This window comes from Fringilla coelebs (genome assembly GCF_963513975.1).
Source record: "Fringilla coelebs genome assembly, chromosome: Z".
Classification (NCBI taxonomy): domain Eukaryota; kingdom Metazoa; phylum Chordata; class Aves; order Passeriformes; family Fringillidae; genus Fringilla; species Fringilla coelebs.
The window spans coordinates 7,627,189-7,647,778 of NC_140031.1; the positions used below are offsets into that span (position 1 = coordinate 7,627,189).

Consider the following 20,590-nt stretch of genomic DNA (forward strand, 5'->3'; position numbering starts at 1 on the left):
TTGCTCAGTATTAAAAAAAAACCCATGATTTTTTTCATCAGTAGCTGAAAATCTAATTGTGTGACTGATTCAGTATTGATACACCATTCATGTAGCAATGACAGACTGACAGTTTCAAAAAACAAATAAATCACTTCCATTATGTCAGAGCACAATCATCAGAACAGCAGGACCTCAACATGAGTCTCTCACTATGTCATGAAAGAAGATAAAACCAAAACATGGCATCTTTGAATTTGTTTGAAATGCATTTTAGTGAAACAAAATTGCATCTCAAAGTATTAACAATGCCTGCAAGATAGAATTTAAAATGCTGATCAGCTCTACATGAAAAAAAATGTTGCTTGTCTTTAATTCACTTAATTTCCCATGTCTAAGAACAACTACTATGCAAGTGAAAAGCTGATGGAGGAGATTTCTATTCCTAAGCTAAGAAATAACTGAAAAATAATAAAATATATAAGATGTTAGAAGTTGTTTACTTTTCTAGACAAAATCCATCATAATAAAATGGTAGGATCAATTAACAACAATTTCCTAGCACTGCACCAAGGCTGTCTAACCACTATAAATTCTGTTGTAATTTTTGCATGTAACAGTTTATTTCACCAAACCCTTGTCTGTTCAAGGCTCTAAAAACTGTGGGAGACTCCTCTTGTAAATGAATCTTAATCAAAATTTGCTTTGAGCATTGCTGTGTTTTCTAAGACTCCAAATGCATCCTTTTCACAGAGCAAGGCACATAGCATTCAACATTCTGCAGGACAAACTGCAGCAAAATTGGCATTGTGGCAATAGAGGCTACATCTCTATTAAACTTACAGAACAAGGGGCCAGCTGAGTTTTAAATAAGACAAAGCACCACATGGCTATACTAGGAGTCTCATGTCTGTCAGCACGTCTGTTCCCAGTTGACCAGGGTTCCAACAGATGATTTGGTATGCAAGTTCATTACTGAATCTGTCCACACTCTGTACCTTTCATACTGGAGTTCTGTCAGGCCAATGAAAACAACCTGACAAACATCCTGCAGTGCGACACCATCCCCCTATGTATCTGTTTTATTAATGTGCATTCAGTGCAGCTTAATGTACAAAAATGTTACAGTGAATTATTCTCCTGTTACCAGAGACTTATCTTGGCACTAGGCTTAATACTACATTTGATTCTCAAATTGGCTTTGTAAACATGAAACTGTTATGTTTATAGTCCATAACAAAAAAAAGTGTTTTGATGATGATTGTTCTGGTACAAGTCTACAAGCATGGGAAAACTACTGTCCATTACCCAGCTGACTTTAGATGACTCACTCTGCTTGAGATAAAATTGAGATCAAAGAACCCTAATCCCAAAGATGAACAACAAATTTTAACAAATTTGGGGGAAATGTATCTTAATATAATAAACTAGTACTACTAACCCAGTTTCTCCATTCTTTGTATATTCCTTACTATACAATTGACAAAAAACAGGAGATGAGTAGAAAAATAGAAAAGAAATAGTGTGTGCATTCACATAAATTTATAGCTGAGTCTCCTCAGGAGAGAACGATTCCATGAGCTGCACTCAGGATTTATGCTGCGACTGGCTACTGCGCTCCTTTCTGGACATGCCCATGTTACAGGCACACAAGGGGCTCTCTGAACACTGGGGTCAGCTGCAGGCCCCCCCAAAGCATCAAATCAGAAATGCCACTGGGAGTAAGGTGGGCAAGACAAACACTGCCAAGGGTGAGAGGCAGGACAGAGCGAACTGGCCTCCAGCACATCTCTCCAAGGAGCTCACTACAGCTTAGACTGCTTGGGCACCATGCAGGTCATCACTTACATTTATTATTTAGGAAGGATATCTGGAAGTCACAGAGAGAACATATCCAGAAGCATGATGTTTTCAGAATGTATGGAGCAGAAACTCCAAGATATCATCCCTAATTCATTCATCAAGTGATGTAACAGCATCATTAGAGTCCACAAGGGAGAGAAATGCTTGTCCTACAATGCAGCACCCCAAAGAAACAATACAGCCTTGTGCTTCACACCATTATGTGCCTTCCCTTGAAACTTCCTGCCTCCTCCTACATCCATACTGCTCCTGACTAAAAACGATCTTCAATGACAAGCAGACATGAAAAAATAATGTTAAATTCCAAAATATACAAAATAAGACACAAAGTAACACGAACTGAATCAACTTACAGCAAATACACAACATAACCCTTTCAAAATATACAGCACTGAAAAACAGATTCACATTAAAGAACACACTTCAAAGACAGTTAGACTAATTATCTTCCAGGAAAATTTGGAGAATATACTGAGCAGAAAGCCTCTTTCCTAGGGAATGAAGATTCACATCATCTAGCAAGCAGATCCAAAGAGTGAAAAGGAGTTTATGTATAATCTCATATACTTTTCATGAGCCTTATAAACTTCTGGCAGATTTAGTAATCTTCCATAAGTCTCCAGATTTCACAAGTCCTATTAAAATAAAATTCCTGACATTGAAAGAAAAAGGAAGTAGAAGAACACCTTAAGCCATGCAGTATGGACAGAGGGGAGAGCGAGGGGAAAGAACCAGTCTTTATTACAGCTCAAAAACACATTTTTGTTTGCTCTTGAGGCCAAAAGATATAACAGAGACAAAATACCACTGATTCAGCATGCCCATAGTACTTTTATGTCAAAACTACAAGTTGCAGTGCAAAGCTCCTGCAACTCAAGTTACTCACACATTACTTAATTTCAAGGACCAGCAAAAAATAATGACTCATTCAGTAAGATATTAATTGCAGAGCTTTCCTTTCACATGTTTTCTATGAAATATGAGGTAAGAGTATATTTTAGTGTCTACAAAGAGCAACAGATATGGCAATGGTAAAAAGCAGCACGTCATCCAAAAGAGGGACAGGTGAAGGCAAAGATGGAGCCCAAATAAACACCCAAGGACAGCATTTAGCAACTCTGAATTAATAATCAGTTGTCCTGTAATTTCTGTCTGAATTATTTCAGCCATGTTTATTTCCTCATGCACAGTGAAAGCTCACAACACAAAAAGGAAACAAAACATAAATCTGTTGCAGATTTATGTCCCAAACCTCTGATTACTTTATTAGTGGTATTTAAAAGGTAAAAGTCATAATGATGGGAAGTAAACCCTGACTTTACTGTGGGCAACACCATTCACAGTTCTGAGACACCACTAGCTCCTCAGTTAATACAAACCCAGCTACATGATGCCTTTTTTCCAAAAATTTAAACCATTCACAACAGCTCAATGTCCTTCAGCAACAAGTAGAAAAATACCCACAGTGGTGTGTCCCTGGCTGATGATAAAGCAAGACTGAACAGAATTCCTAACGGGAAGAATTGAGAAGACACCTTTGCCATGGGGGAAGTCAAGAGGCCTACTTAAAGTCAGGCTGTAATTTGTCTGCTCAGTCATCTCAGTTGCCTTAGTGGGCCAACCTTCAATCATAACATACATGTGTGCATTTAATCTGACCTTTGGGGACTTTCTATAACACCAATAAAAAGTTTTTCTGTCTAGCTTTGCAAAGATGAACTTCATCAAGACAACTTCTATTGGCAAGAAAAAGCAAACAAATCCCAATTAGTCCAGACTGCTGTTCTTACTTTGCTAAGCTTTCTGACCTTTCAGTCATACAATCCTTCTCAGCCTTGTTCTATTTCACTCAGACTTCTAGCCTGTTCTAATCCAGAAGGCAGGACTTCCCATCATTCATACAACAACAAGTGAAACTTCTCTCACTTGGTCCTCTCTTTTCCCTTTGGGAGAGGGAATGTCTACTGCTCTAATCCCTTCTACATAAACATGAAAGAAAGGAAGATCTATTTAAGCAAAATACTGGCACAAGAACAAGCATGTTTAAGCTAGCTGTGACTGCGTCTAGCCTGGAAATTAGGAGGTGTCATTAAAAAAACAGACGCTCTTCTAAAACAGTGATCCTTAAAAAATGCCACACAGAAGAGAACAACAAATGAACCAAGGCAGATATTTACAGCTTTAGGAACAGAAATATATTAAGGGGATTGTTTGAAAGAGCCAGAAGGTTCCTGATAGTCATCTGTTCCCTGCAGAATGAGCCAGGAGAATCTCCAATGCATTCAATGTCCAGTCAGAACAATGTAATTATATTGTTGTTAAAATCTTTGCACTGTCCTGTGGTTGTTTCCAAAAAGACAAGTGTAACATAGTAACATGAACCATGCCAACACAAGAGAAGTTCAATATAAACAGTTCATTAAAATCAACTAGGATTCACAAGTTGTGTGTGCATCAGAGCAGATGGACCCAGGAAATACCCAGATGGCTTTCTGGGGAAACCACGAGCCTTTCTGGGTTACCAAATCTAGCCCCACACTACCAGAGACAACACCAGGCAATCCTTCCTATAATCAAATTCAGTCCTGAAGGTAAGTTCATTTCATTTGCTCCCATCACTTCTCTCTGCAGATAATCAGAAACATATTCCTTGTTTTTAATTTCCCTCTTTTCATAGGAAAAATTTAGGCAGTAGATTTATTAGCAGGTTAAAGCAAAGAGCAATGGCAAGTTAAATATGGTTATTTGCACTGAAACAGAGCAATAAGGCCTTGCAGCACTTGTCCGGTTACCTGAAGTGACAGCTGGACATAAAAAACTGTGCTCTCTCAAGTCTTACCAATAAGAGATGTTGAGTAACATCTTTAAAATCATCTAAGGACCTTTTATCAATGTGTTCAGCAATATTTAGAGACACCCAAAAATTCCCCCTGAAGATAATAAAACATTAAGAAATCCACCCTGGAAGAGTAAATGTATTATAAAGGGTGTTAAATGCTTTGGTTGTATTTTTATATAATTACGAAAATTCTACTCTCTGAAGGAATAACTTGAAAGCAACACACTTACTTCAGTCTCCTGCTCTCTGGATGTAAACAAAATTAGACCTGCCAATCTTTGTGACCATAATACATTTTCTTTGCCCCTTCTTTTATTTTTGCATTTTGGAATAAGCCATATTCCAATCCTCCCCTTGATTCTTCCTACACAATTTCAAAGTGTCACAGCTTAATGTGCACAAACATACCAGAAACAACCTCTACATGAAGATTACTAAATGCCCAAATTGCACTCTAAAAATTCATTTACAGAACTTCAGAAGACAGCAAGATGCCACTTCATTGTCAAATTCCAAGCTGAGTTTACAGAACTACTAGGTGGGGGAAAAAGGCATTTTTACTAACAAGGACTTAAAATATGCAGAAGTCAAATGAAAAACCTTCACAATGGCATTTTCACATTTCCAAACAGTGACACCAAGAAATTCAGATGGCAAACATGTAGCTTCATGTATCAAAACATGTGCCAATCCATCAGAAATGAAATTGTACAGAGATAAGAGAAAGGCTGGCTGACTGCAAACTACTGAAAGAAAAAAAGCATTGCTAAATCAATCAAATTTGAACATTCTTGAAGGTAGATGAACCCAGCAGCCAAGAAGAGTCTTGGCCTGGGCACTAAATTTAAGCATAATCACGACTTGGTGGGTTAAAATTATAGATTAGGATGCCATTACAGCATGCACTACTCCCTTCCTGCATCTGCACGGGCATCTGGGCAAGACCCAGTCGCTGTAAACAAACACCACACTTTGGTCTTCTGGTTCATTCAGCCAGGACATTTTGAGAAAGTTTTGATGCCACAATTGTTTTATTCCATTTTATTCTCACTACCTGGGATATACATCCTTCAGCTGACTCATTTTTTAAATCACTTCAGTACTTAAACTGTCACACTCAATGCATAATCTGACACCACAGAGTCATAGTTTGAATTTTTCAGTTCCATTACTTTTAATTCTGTACCAGTTAATCATATTTTATTTAAAGGTAAAATGTTAATCTTCTGATGTTAAAAATCATCATATGTTACCTTTTTATGGCCGCATATTAAAATAAGGATACTTGCCAATTACCTAGAGTCTTCTTTTCAGGATTTAAATAAGACATTGACAAGAGGTCAGCTCAGACTCTCTGCAGTACAACAATCTGCTCTGCACGCCAGAGGTGCTCTCTTTAAATTTCCCAATACTTCACAGCTGAAACTAGCACATCTCACCAATTTGCTAGTCTACATTGGTGTGTCCATATTTAATTCTGAGTAAAAGGTGTACCAAAAAGCAGCTGTCTCCAAACAGTTTGCTATAAAATGGTTGTCCCATTGCATGCTCAAAACTCTGACAGAAATCCTTGAAAACTCCTATGGCTCTCTCTGACGTAATGAAAGCAAATTTTTGTTGTTGTTTTAATATAGGTATTTCTCATGACTTAAAACACACCTCTACACATACCACCAGAATGAGATCTTAGACGGCAAGCATCTCCCAGAAGGGATTTTTGTCTCCACACTTGTCTGCAAAGTAACTAGCAAATTGTTAATCATCTATAATTAAAGACACCATAAGCCCAGAACCCATCAGAGTGTATCTCCAGTTTGCTCACGTGGCCCTTTATGCATAAAATATGCCTTTTCATTTCACTCCAAGTACCTTTTTCTACTTGGCTGCCTCCTTCCAACCTTCTTTTAAGACATGACTAAGAAAGGCATTCTTTAACATGTATTTTTTACATATAAAACAATGAAAATGACAAACCTGTGTAATATACTTCTCTCAGTCTTTTCCTTGACCCTAAATTTTTTTGTTTTATTTAAAATTTTCAGAGTGTGTCCACAAAATGCCGTAACTGAGCAACATGCTTACATTAACCTTCATGTCACACAACGGCCAGCAAGCAGTACCACAAATTTTTAAACAGGTGAGTAGGAAAGAAAACAGCAGAATTGCCTGGTGCCACATCTGGTAAATCAGGAAAAGCAGAGAACTGAGCTGGAGTTCCAGGCTCATTCACATGAGTCATGTTGGCCTCATAAGCAACACATTCTGTATCTCAATAGTTACTTTCTCCTGTGACCAGCCTGCATACTGCAGGCTGCACACACCTGCTCTACCCTTTAGCACTCTACTCGCAATAGTAAGCAAGTCATCTCAAGATAAATTCATACAGAACCAAATGCAAAATACTAATTTCATTTTTAAACGGAAGAAAAGCAGTGTGGTTTTGGTGGTGCTGCTGATTATATTTATTTATTTTTATTCCATAATTTCCACATTCAGACCTACAATTATTGGTATGTTGCTCAGGTTTTTGATTCTCTGCTTTCAGTGTTGACTTCAGTAGAAGCATCAAAGCCCTTACATACATTAAAGAAAAGTCAGCCCTGTTCATACAACAACTACCATCCACACTTAGCTGGCAAGAGCTCATATACCTCTGCCTGTCTGCAAAGTGTAAGACTTAAAGTGTAAGACTAAAAACCTGACAATGTACAAGTCAAAATGCACTTCTGCTGACAGAGCCTAGCAGGTGAAACTGCTCCCTCCCTTAACCTTCTTTACAGCCATGCTCTGCTGCCAGGTAAACCAATCTGGCTTATGGACCACTGCCTGACCAGGCAGGTTGCTCTATGAGACTCCATACCTTACACAGGTGGCCAGCTCAAGGGAGCAATTTTTATTTTAATGTAACTGCCTTGAATTTTAGAAGATTCTTCCTCCTTCAGGCAGAGGACAGTCTCCCACTGTTCACAATGAAGGTATCTGTTATTACAACATTTGGAAGTGACTAACAGGGGTGAAAGCTTAGTTTCATTTCTTACATATTCTTTAGAATGAAACAACCTATATCTAAAAAGTGCAGATATGCTTTTTTATTTCTTTTGCAGTTCAGGGAGGGGGAGGGAAAAGCATCACTGATTTGTATATTAAAGTGCAAGCATCTGTCCTACTGATGACATTCTAGGGAAGCACATTAGCATAAAATTTAACGATGTCAAATAAGTGGATGTGAAATAGGGACTGCGTAAAGACACTATTTCCAAGCCTGACAGAAACATCACTGTTTAGAAATGCAAATGATACCATTATGTTCAATAATTATATGAAAATATGAACAGTTCAGCATGTTTTCCAGCCCTGATGGCGGTTAATGGGATGTACGCTTATGTAAATAACTACTATTAAAGCTAATGCTGAAAAAAACTAATAAATTCATACTAAAGCAACTGATTTAGTACGCTTTTAAACCCCAGCAGTGCTCACTTATTAGAAAGGAGTGCATTCTTATGTTTAGAACTCATTACTGTTACAAGTCACTGCAACTCCATCAATTACCATGCATTAATGAAAATGGGACACATACAAAAAAAAAATTATTGCCTCTCAGCAGTTTTCTTTAAAGACAAAATATAGGGGTATTACCATCACTGGGCCTTGAGGGGAACTTATCAGCAGCATAATCCTTATTACTACAACTGTACTCCCTGTTCTATAAACCCTGGGGTATTTTTTGTCCCAAGAAGGGGAGGACCTTTATGTAAATCTCTAGCCATACGCACAATGAAAGTGACCACACTGCCATCAGCAAAAGCCTACCATTTCCACAGTTAAAAATGTATTTAAATAAACACATACATACTAGGATCTGAACTGAAAACTGTAAATGTGAAATGAAACACTACTACAGCTCCTGAAACTAGACCAAAGAAAGTGTAATGCTAAAAGATCTAAGGCTAAAACATATATGTGGAAGTGTTCCATGAAATTCTTGTATCCGGATAAATTCCATCCAGTTGTACACTTACACTTTTAATAACCTCCCAGAGAGCCATGGAATTAAGACTTTAAGGATGCTATTCATTCCTCTTTGGATGTTTTTTCCTATTCATCAGTATTACTCAAAATTCTTAACCCTCGTTAAACATCACAACTGATAGAGGAAACAAAACCAAGAGTGCTGTTATAGTAATGAACTCCTAAGGAAATTAAAAGCTGAGATTGACTGAATGTCTGTAACTCTACAACTAACTCACTTTCATTTTCTAAGTAGTCTATGGAAATGAGATATTAGTGTAACATCCACTAGATCCTAAGAAGTTTAGCAAGGCTAAAAATGCGTTATATTAGTTTGCATTGACTGACAGTTTAAAATTAAGGATGGATTTGAACAACCTAACAAGAGACTATGGACAAGGCACTGATACCAAATGGAGAAGATTAATGTAGGACAGTCACCTGTGCAGTCTCACCTGCTGTAAAACAAGAGGGCATTTTGCTATGGAAAGGTACAGCTTGCAACTCTTGACTACAAAATCACTGTCGCTGAGGTCCATGAAATCCCACATCAATAGAAAGGCGTTAAGAAACAGATGCTGTTTTCATCATGCTTGAACAGTGACAAAGATCTTACAGGCCAATGTCCACTGTAAAAGCAAACGTTAAATTAATGCTATGCTTAAGTGCAATGTACTCCCCACAGCACAAGGCAAAAATAAAGTCTGGCCTAGCCTGAAAAACTTCCAATTAAAAAGCAGGCAGCAAAACAAGGCTTTCAGAAGGCCAGCAGCTCACAGAATACAACAGCAAACACATGATGACAGTCACTGTGACAAATGTTTGATGGGAGAGAGAGGGAAGAAAAAAAACCCACAAAACTATCTGATTGCTTTCACTAAATCTCTGTTGAAAGAGAGGTATGAAGTGTTTTGCTATCTAGACCATTAAAACTATTTCATGAGTGAAGCCCACTCTAAAAACAGTAAGACAAATTTGCTACTGATTAATAATAAAGCCATTCATTTTATTCTTCAAATCTAAAGTAATTACAAGCTAGAGCATGGCAAATGGATTTAGAAGAAGCCATTACGTCAGAAGAATCCTTTAAAGAAGAACAGTAATTTAAAAGACTGAACTGAATAATGAACTCTCCTGAACAACAATTATTATGAGATTGATTTATTGAAAGTGTATTTAATTATGCAAGAAATGTTTAAACTTTCCAAAATAGTGCAGGAAGACAGAGAAACCAATAGCAGAGTCAGCCCTACGTCCTCATTATAGTTGAGAAGCTGAAGCAGATGGAGAATTCATTTAGTTTAGAAGGATAAAGTACATCAATTTCTCTGAATCCACATTTCTAGTCAATTTGTTACAGTACCAGCTTCAACAATTAATGATCTCATTTTCCCATTTGTGCCTCCTTTTAAAAGAACTCAGTCTTTGTTTCCAAATGAGCAAAATGTCATAAAGAAAAAATGTAACTCAAGCATCACTTTGAAAGCTCACATGCCTAAAGCCAAATGTTTCAGCAATAACAACAAAACCAGTGGTCAAATTCAGTCAGGTAAGTAGCCTGGTCAGTTTAAATATCTGGAAAAAGCAGAGAGATCTGTCTTTCACCTGAGACACATAAACTGACCAGCCTGACTCCTACAGAGAATTTTTTTATTTTACCTGAACTACTTCACCTTTCTCTTAAAATACCTGATATTGATGTCTGAGATTGCCATGGCTGAAGGTGCATTTCCAATGACAGGTTTCACCTGTTTAGTTTAGACAGGGGCAGCCCATCATCATATCCAGTTCTGTCATGCCCACAAGACAGTAAATATAATTGATATCATAAATATGTGCTTCAGATACCCAGAGCGGGGAGACAGGATGTCTGGGAAGCACATAGCTACCCATGGGTATCCACATTCCGGCAGAGCAGAACTCCAGCTCTTACTCAGTTTCAAAATCATCAAGTCTCTAGTACCAGGTACAGATCACCACAATGTAAAAACGTCATGAAATGTCGGAGATGAGAGAATGCTACTAGCCCTCAACACTCACCTCAAGGGAACTCCAAAATTTTATACAAGAGCTGTTGTGTGGGAACATCTACACTTCAGTCAGATACACACAGAACACCATTCCACCCTTGGTATAAAACACAGAGCAAATATGCTTCTCCCATTCCACAACTGTATTTCCATGCTGACAGTACCATCTCACAGACAATCCTGCATCACTGAGTGCAGAGGTTTAGGGCCAAAAGCCTGTCCAGCTCATATTCTACAGAGGCTGTTGCTGACTGCCTAGATGCTGCCTGCCGGTTCTGGGTATTTTCATAACTTGGGCAGTGTTGCTAGATTGTGCTACAAGGCGCTAACTAGGATTAAGCACAAAAAAGCTTCAAATTAATCTCCAGCCATTGATCCATTTGAATACTCAACATTACAATATGTTTCACCTTGTTTTAGTTTAAAAGTTCATGAAAAATTCAAAATATCTTATTTACCCAATAGTCCTTGACTGATTCTTCTACATTTCAGTTCGTAAATACATACATTATTTAACCAATACTGCAGTTACAGAATTGCATATAAATATTCAGGGACTTTTTAATAAGTGCAGCTTTTTTTCAACAGACCACAATGGTTGCTTAGAAACATTTACTAGTAGGATACCTGAAATAACAGTAAGAGAAACACCTTCAAAGAGTAAAGTACTTGGATAAAATGGAAGAAAGGAGCAAAATACTGATTCTCCATTCTCCTCACACACCTTCAAACAAATTATGATGCACAAGAAGATATATAGTATGCATTCACATATGAAAAATAGAAAGGGAAAAAACTTTAAATGATAAGCTGAGGGAGCCAAGTTAAGAAATAAAAGAAAAATAATGACGGTCATTTCAAACCCTCAGTTCATAACTTGTCAGAAACTATACCATCAGGAACAGACTCAGCCAAAGTTAATCTCTAAAATTGTTACTGAGTTTTAAATAAATAGCCTGACTTTCAAAAGCACAAGTTTCCTGCAAATGGCAAATTTCCCATTCTACAGAAATTTTCTTCTTACCTTTTTTTTCCAGGGGGAAGGGGTGGGGGCACAGCCAGGCAGAGGGACCCATTTTCTCATATAGATGCTAAACTGCAGTGTTAATATCTGTACCCCCCCTCCCCCTGACACTGTGCTGACATTTTGAGTGCAGACTGTCCCCTTGCCAATAGCAGCCCCAGGGAGGCACACACACATGAAGCTGCCACACAGGACACTGGGACCACACATCCAACAAAGTACATGGCCAAAGCCCTTCTCTGCAAGACCACCTTTGCTTCCTCATCTGTGATAAAACTTGGTGGGTCTGATTAAAAAAGGAAAGGAAGCAGAAGTGTTCATATTTTCAGATCATATTTAACATTATAGGGAAAATAAGGCAGAACCAGCAAGTAAATTCTGTATTCTGCTATCTCCTTTTTCTACCATTTTGTTCTTTGCATTGCAAGCCAGTCACTCTTTTTCCTCTGAAAAATACTACTGATTTTGCATTAACACATTAAGAAAGGAAAAGAAGAAAATATGTAAGTGGCCCTAATTTATGTATGCAAGACTTATGTAATGAACAGTACTATGGCAAAACTAAAAGCATTTTATTAAAGTCTCTAGATAATACTTATAAAGCTCATTATTCTTCCAGCAAATTAATATTCTATGTCTCACTAACACTATAAGCAAATGAACTGTTTTAGTTAAATTAATATTCATGTTAACTGCATGCAAAACCAACCAATTAAGTAGTTTTATAATATTAAGGACACATGTAAACAGAGTCTGTGATCAATTTTAAGACTAACTAAGTAAATCACACAGGATTTGTTGTGTGATTTTGGCTGGGTCTTCAGAACCTGGTCTACTGGGAGGTGTCCCTGTCCAGGGGTTGGACCTAGATGATATTTCAGGCTCAAACCATTTTGTAAGTCTATGTTCAGTCAGAAAATAATTCCAACAAAAAGCTTAAGTAACCCAGGCACATTCTAAATATAAACCAAAACAGTAGCATAGTACAAGTGACTAGTTTAAATCTACAAAAAAGAAAAGAAGTTTGTAATAAACAGAATCTCTTCTTTCCTTTATCTGGCTATTCTTTGTCTATATAATAATAATTTAAACAGAGCTTAAAACTCAGTAACCAGTTCTTGAAATTTTTTTAATAACTTTCCTCTTCACCTTTTAGTAAGTCTTTACAGAAATGTTCCAGCTGCTTTTTCTTCTTCATTTATGCAACCGCATCAAATTTACATGAAAAAAATCCCTAATGGTGATAACAAGAAAAGCTAAAGACCACAACATAATTTCTTTGAGCTATGAAGTATCGTAGTATTTGTTTCTTAATAATCTCATTATGATTTTTTTCCTAAGACATATATCATGACGGTATTGGGACATCTTACAAAGGATATTTTCCTGATTGTTAAATTAAATTATACTTGGGACCTAAATTAATAATAGGTGCCTGAAAATACATCAGGGGAAAAAAAAAAATGAAAGCCAAAAGATTTTCTATTAGCAGCTCCTAGCAAAAGAGGAAAAAGAAACAGCACAAGTACGCTAAGTGCATAACATGGTGCACACTGCTCATCACTTACTGTGAAAATGCAAATTAAATAATACAACTAAGAACAAGGAAGTTGCAAGTCATACACTCCAAAGCCAATTCCAGAATCTAGACTGCCACTACAAGCAGTTTAGTCACCATACAGCAGCAAAGAGAACACAAATACCAAGAATAAATGCTGTAGAAAACACCACAGGAGGTGATACATGGCAATTCTCACATGAACTTAGTCTCAAATTCTATTTCAAAAGTTCAGAGAGTGCTTGAACACCCTAAACAGACACATCCCTGCTCGCATCAGCTGTTTTATAATTGTCTGACTGATCCTAGGTCACCTGTTGCCATCACGGCTCTCATTAACCCTAACTGCTCAAACATTTCTGAACCCATCCGTTCAGAACAACAGGCTTCTGCTGCTTTCACATCAGTCATATCCAGCCCAACCTCCTTTTCCAAGTCTTTCTTTCCAGATCTCACATTCTAGATCTCACTTTCCCAATACACACGCCATTTACATTTTGCTTCTTTATCTTTTACGTCAACTTCACTTTCAGAAAGTGGTATTTTTCCCCAACACTTTATCATCTTTAAAGTAGTAAAATGCTTTCATTGGGGAGGGCATCAAGAGAGCGTGAGCAGCAGTTACTGGATTATCTAGGTCAGCCCAGTTGGGCAAATTTTAGTAAGAACAGCAAGAGCTATCATCCCAGCACGCATCCCTGAATACCACTAAGTGCCACATCTTCTAAGAGCAGCGCTAGAACTTTCCAGTATATTAAAAGCAATAGAGTGTAATATAAATAAAAAAAAAGTTTTGATCCTCTTTTGGTTTTGGAACTTTTTTTTAACACTTCAGATCACATTTCTTTTGAAAGAAGTCAGTCTGAAATGTAAATGTCATGAGATAAACCAAGCCAGAAAAGCTATTTTTGACCAAATAAAACAATAATATGATGGGCCTAAATACTTTAGGAAGAAGGTATAGACCAACTGACTACTTGAAATCCCTAATTTTCATTAATTCTGTGATACTAAGTATTTGGCAACCCTGGCAACAGGCTGGACTTTTAACGGTTTACAGTATGTTCATCACTGTTGTTCTCCATTAACAGCACGCCCTAGTAATAAGTACTCAATTTTCAAAGTTTCACCTGCCAAGGAAGGGTAGAATTGACTTCTAAACCTGCATGAAATTTTAGTTGTTGTTCCCTACCCAGACAGCACTGAGCAGTTCCAAAGTAAATGGGAGCTTCGGCTGAAGACAGATGCTGTTTTCTAAATGCTGAGAAGTTACTCCAATTTTTATAGTGAGATTGCTGCACACCCACCCATCTCCCTTCCCCCAAAGCTTCTGTCACAGTTCATCAGCAGAAAACTTGAACAGAGGGGTCTTCACAGCTTCTCAGGGATTTCCCTCAAAATAAGGATTTCAAGCACCAAACAATATTTCTACTTCAATAATCTGAAGGAAAAAAACAAAACAACAAAAATACGTGTTGCTGAAAACAATCCACACAGTCCCCATGCTAAGTGAACTAAACCCTTACCAAGCTGAAATTGCACTTTGCTGGATAGCTGCATTTATATCAGAAGCACCAATTTATTACTGCAGGGTACTTTTAAATGCTGCAGTAAAGAAAATTACCTTACAGAGAATAAATTAGCTATGTGGGGCAAAAAAAAAAAAAAAAAAAAAAAAAGATAATTGATTTTAACAGGCTTGAATTTTTTTTCTTATGGTATTTATCCCTGATATCTTATTTGCAAGTGGACACTATAATCCAGAAAAAATTAAAGAATTTCAAGTTGCTGAACTTGAAACAGCCATAATCTGTATTCAGCCTCAGCAAGTCATTTCTGCTATTCCTTGTCTCTGCAACAAGCTTTAAAAAATTAAGTGATCAGAGTTACACTGAAGATCTTGAATCATTCATGTATGATAGGCAAGTATTGCAGCAGTTAAAATTACATTGTTTTAAATTATAACCTTGTTTTATATATCTAGGTTTTACAGAGTTTTATGAAGTGTAAAATTGCATGCATTAACCTTCTGCCATGTCTGCCAGACTTCTGGAAAAGTATTCATGCTTGTTCAATCTATTTCTGGTAAAGAAACAAAAGGAAAGGGAAAAAACCCCAAACAACAAAACAAAAAAAGCAAGCACATCTACTTTCCACTAGCCAAATAAAGTTCATGTGAATTAGTGAAATCTTTGTGTGGATAAATAAAAAATCAGGAACATGCATCCCCCCCCACATTCATGAGCTGACTGAACACACAAGATGTAATATACATCAAAATACTAGTTTCACTGAAATCAATGTCAAAGAGCAGTTGTCACATCTAATGGCTCTTGAAGTGCCTCAAATCTAATATTTTCCAGTAACAGTTCACAGCCAGCTAAGTTTATTGATGTGTATATCATTTGGGACAAACAGACAATTTTTTTTTCCAGAAAAATAAGTGCCACTGTGCTACAAGGGACGTTCTACGTCATCAGGGCAACGCTCTCCTGACAGAGAGCACACATCACTGAATGCCTTTACTAAGCCAAGCAAGTTCCATCATAAAGAAGCGCTATTTCTGTTACACCTCCAGCACGATTTAGGATTGACAGAATTTTCAAGAACCCTCCTCTAAATTCATGTTTCAGTTTCTCAATTATCCATATTTCTGTTTCAACACTGGCCAAAAGCTTGAACAGCCTCTTTTTGTCATTAACCTTTTAACTTGAACAAGGGATGGCTCAGGACTGAAAACAGTACTGTACAGTGGGCTCCATCACGCTTTTTAAAACAATGTTACTACCCTCCTATTGGCATTGCAGCTCCCAATGTATCATACACTATTTGCTTTTCCTGAAGCTGCAGTCCTGTTTCTTCCCTATCCCACTGCAGCCAATCCTTAGACCTCTGAGAAATTTAACAACAAAGCATCAATACCAGAGATTTGGAAGAGAAGTGAACAAGAGAATTTTGTACAGGTCTGTCACACCTCAAAAGGAAAAACAGCAATTCTTGCAATAGTGACTTTTCATTTGATTTTCCAGGATTGGGACTAAGCATATGCAGCTTAAAGAAATGCAAGTCACAGTCAGCAAGAAAAGAAAATCTCCTGTTTTTATATACAAACAAACCTTACACCAAACAAAAAGTCTAAGCTAGCTACACCTCTTAGTACACCTATTTAATTTGTATCCATTTAGTGTAGATTCCCTTTCTCTGGACATGGAGAGAAATGGAATACCATGCAAGTTTTAGACCTAAATTATGACCACCTAACAGAATTTTAAAATAATATCTATAATCATATTTTAATGTGTAAATTCCTTATTGTCATTTTTTTAGTTGACAAATATCTATTTCATAGCAAAACAACATCATAGGAACAGCTGGATGGCAGTTTAAGCTCAAATGAACCAGTGTCACATGCTGACAAGTCATCTCTCTGATTGCTTTTGAATGGCAGCACATGCAGATTTATTCTATGCCATAAATTAGAACAATTATTTCTCTGTACTCCACTGTTTATTTCAGTGAGCCATTGCACATATTTTTAAAGGATATCTTCCCTTTCCTTGATGATAAGTTCATTCTGCTCCTCTAGTTGTCTGATTTTCTTCTCAAACGACTCCTGTTCAGCTTTCAGCCGTTCTTCTGTCACCTCTTTTTCTTCACTTACCCTGAAAAGAATTTGAAAAAAATAAAATATATGCCCATAACCACAGTGCCTCACTTCCAACTCCTCCACCACTCTGCAGGTAAATGGATAACATCCTCTACACCCTTAAACAGGTTAGTTCCTCACAATGTTTATAATATATTACACAGGAAGATGCATACAACTTTATACAATACTCTTTTTTTTTTTTTTCCCAAAAACAGCGGTCTCAGTAGAGTACATGCACATTAATGGGCAGCATAGAAGAACAAAGTTAGGGCCTGATCCCACAATTAGGTTTGTCCAGTCTGATTCTCTGCAGCCATAATGAAGATTCACTGGGATGCTTACAAACTTAGGACATGAAGAGAGAAAATACAGATGGGAGAGCTTAGCTGACATGACAGGAAGAAAATTCTGGAAAATTTTTCTGTTCCTTAATCTATAAACAAATCCTTCTTTCACCTTTGCTGGTCAAATACAAGTTCAGGAAAGAATCGTTTTTCTTGTTAACTTTCTCCAAACAAAAACTGTTTGTCCTTTTCTGAGGATTTTCAAATACCAAGCTGCAGGCGTAAATTTTCCTTTCTGTCTGGGCATGGCACCCTGTATCTTGCTGCTCAGTGTAAATAATTAGATCAAGATTAAAAGATGACAATGGGAGAAAGGCTTACAATGATCATTTATTCTGCACCTCAAGAGCAGGCTATAAAAACAATTATTCTGGTATCACGTAGGCAAGAAGATCATTATGCACAGATGATCCTGTAACTATGCTAAAAAACTTGGCTTGGAAATCATGGTTCTATAAAAGCTCCACAAAAATATTAAGTAATGAGCTTAGACTAATAAATATTATTGCTCTGCACTTAGGCAATTTCTGTTGCTGAAGGCTCTTAAAGTTCAGTCTTTTATGATGATGAAACAGCTGCCACAACACAGGTGACAGGAGACCAAAGCAATACAACTTTTAGAAAACTCCAATTTTAACTTCCTTAAAGTGGAACAATTTTATAGGTAGAGGAAAGAGGAAAGGAAAAATGAAATATATATATAAGTACCAGACTAAACCTTCCACTCATCCCATTAGACTAATATTGTGAACAGAATGTTTCATTCAAGGACTGAGCTGTACATTTGGTATTACTGCTCCCCTTAAGAGAGCACAGATTTGTTTTGATCTTCCAGTGGAAAAGTCATAAATACCACAATTGGGTCACTCCCCTGGAGTGAATTATAGGCAAGCAGTATTCCCCAACTCCAAGATGAGCCCACAGTCCTTCCCATATCAGCTCAAGCAGACTGCATGAAGTTGGAAATAATAATACTGAAACTCACACTTTTTCTCTACAAACCTAGAGGGAGACAGACAACAGATACCGGATAATCAAATTCTTTAAATTAGGGCAGTTTGAACGCTTGGATCAAACTATTAATTGTAAAGTTTCTAATGTACAGGGAAGAAAAAAAAATGCAGATTAAGCGTAAAAGCATTCCACTAGTCAAATGCACAAGGTCTCACTTACAACCCTGGGCCCAGCCTGGGAAGGTGTGATGACCTCCACCTGTTCCTAGGCCCCTTCCCCTCCACTCACAGGCTGTCAAAAAGGTTGTGCACATAGCATTAAAGAAACATGGTAACAGGAACTACCTGCATAAATTCTGTACCCACACCAACACCTCTGCACTCCTCAGCTAAGCAGGCAACAAACTTTTGAGGAATATCCACCACACTTCCTTGCAGTAACAGCCACAGCACATTTGCCACAAGCTGCAGATAGAGACTTTCCTTTCATACCCAACCATGGCCCATTTGCTTCCTCTAAGTCCAGTGCAACCACCTAAATGACTACAGCATGTATGACCTTCCTTCATATAATCAGTGAAAGATGCAAAACGAAAAAAAGTTAATTAGAAAACCACAATGAAGAACACAATGACCACATGGATGAAAGACAGAGTGAAACGAGCAGGGCAGGCAACTGGCAAGCGACAAGTACCATCACCAGGATTCTATGAAAGGATGGAAGCTTGCTTAGCAACTTGCAGGAGTGATGCTGCATGTGAAAAGGGTTTAGGGCAACAAACACTGGGCTATGCTGGCACCCAATAACACTAAAATTGAACAAAAGCATAAGAAAAAAAGGCATGAAAGAAGAGAGCACTAGAAAAATCAGACGAAATCTAGCAGGCTTTACTCATCTCTAGATTCTGTGATTTGTTGCTTATATCAGTGTGCATCACATTCACGTGCTGTGTTTGTATTTAACACATATCACAGCAAGCTGTCACAGTCCCAGACACATGAATATATTGTGCCACATATCTTACGCAGCAAATGACTGAGAACAGTAAGTGATCTCAGAAGAAATGTGGCAGTACGTGTTTATGTATCACAAAGCAGGAGACAGCCCATAAAGGGCAGGCGAGATACAAAAGACGGTTACTCACAGGAGGTGGCAAAAGGAAGTCAGAGAAAAGGAATACAAGAATCTCATCAGATTATGCTGGATTTATGTCATTTCCTATAAATAGCTCAGTGAGTTGCTGGGGTTTTTTTAAATAAACTTATTTCTTTGCCTTCTGGTAGAAAAGAACATATGATTTTTAGCAGAACTATGGAGGACTTTACTGATGCTGTACAAAAACATTACAAGAATCATATAATGCTCCTCAAAAGTATTTTCACCCTCTGTTCACCCACCTGGGTCAGAAAAGAGCAGCAAAAGAATGAAGGCACAACTACAAAGAGCTCAACTGCTCCACTGAGCAATATGGTGGTATCCAGCTCCATAGTTCTTGCTTCCAGGATCAGACAACCGACAGCTGAGAGCAAAGATGATGAATCATTGGAACTATTCCTTTCATTTAGTGTCTGCAACACCTTCTTGCATTCAGTTCACATCCACCTACCTTGTGCCACAGGACCTGCACCATCTTTCTTCAAGATTGCCTTTAAATTCAACAGTTCAAAGCCAATATAATTCTAAATGCATTTAAATAAATAATTTTATTTTACAGGAGCCTCTTTAGAAAAACTCGTAATGCAAATACATTGACAAAAAGCCCTCCTAGGGCATCTGCCTTAGTGTTAAAATTAATTCCTAGTTCACCAGTTCAAATTATTATTGTGTGCTCCCAGGTCCACTGCTGATACTAGTATTTCTGTCTAATCTAAAGCAGGAATTGATCAAGGAGTTTGCTGATGACACTGACTCATTCCACTGAGTAAGCAGGACTGATGCTCTCCAGGTGGAATTTTTGAAGCACTGCACAAGTCAACAGCACTTCAAGTTTTATTTGTTTAATGAAAAACTGACATGCACAAGAAAGAGCCATGATAATACTCACATCAACACTACACTAGGGACAGAACTCAGCTCTTTCTGACTGAAGGCAGAGTTGGAAAAGCAAATTAAAAACAGCATCTTCTATTTTTTAAAATATTAAAAATTGAGCTTTTACCAAGAAAAATCTGAAATGCAGTAAGAACATTGAAGCTCGGCTAGTTAAGACAGAAGACAAACTAAACAAAAAACAGAGATATAGACACTGGGAACTTCACTGATCAGTCCTACACTCCTTGGGAACATTTATCTTTTAATAAACACCAATCTGGTATTAGTCTGCCAACTGGCTAGCAAAG

At 37.5% G+C, this 20,590-nt stretch overlaps 1 protein-coding gene across 2 annotated transcripts in view; it reads right to left on the minus strand.

The window, feature by feature from the left end:
- The window catches only part of KIAA1328, a 171,377-nt gene that overhangs the window by 136,109 nt on the left and 14,678 nt on the right, over window positions 1–20,590 (minus strand). For both annotated transcript variants that reach the window (XM_084225000.1, XM_084225001.1), the window contains exon 5: window positions 16,851–16,966. In XM_084225000.1, the coding sequence (XP_084081126.1) occupies window positions 16,851–16,966 (116 nt within the window). The remainder of the gene's footprint in view (window positions 1–16,850; window positions 16,967–20,590) is intronic.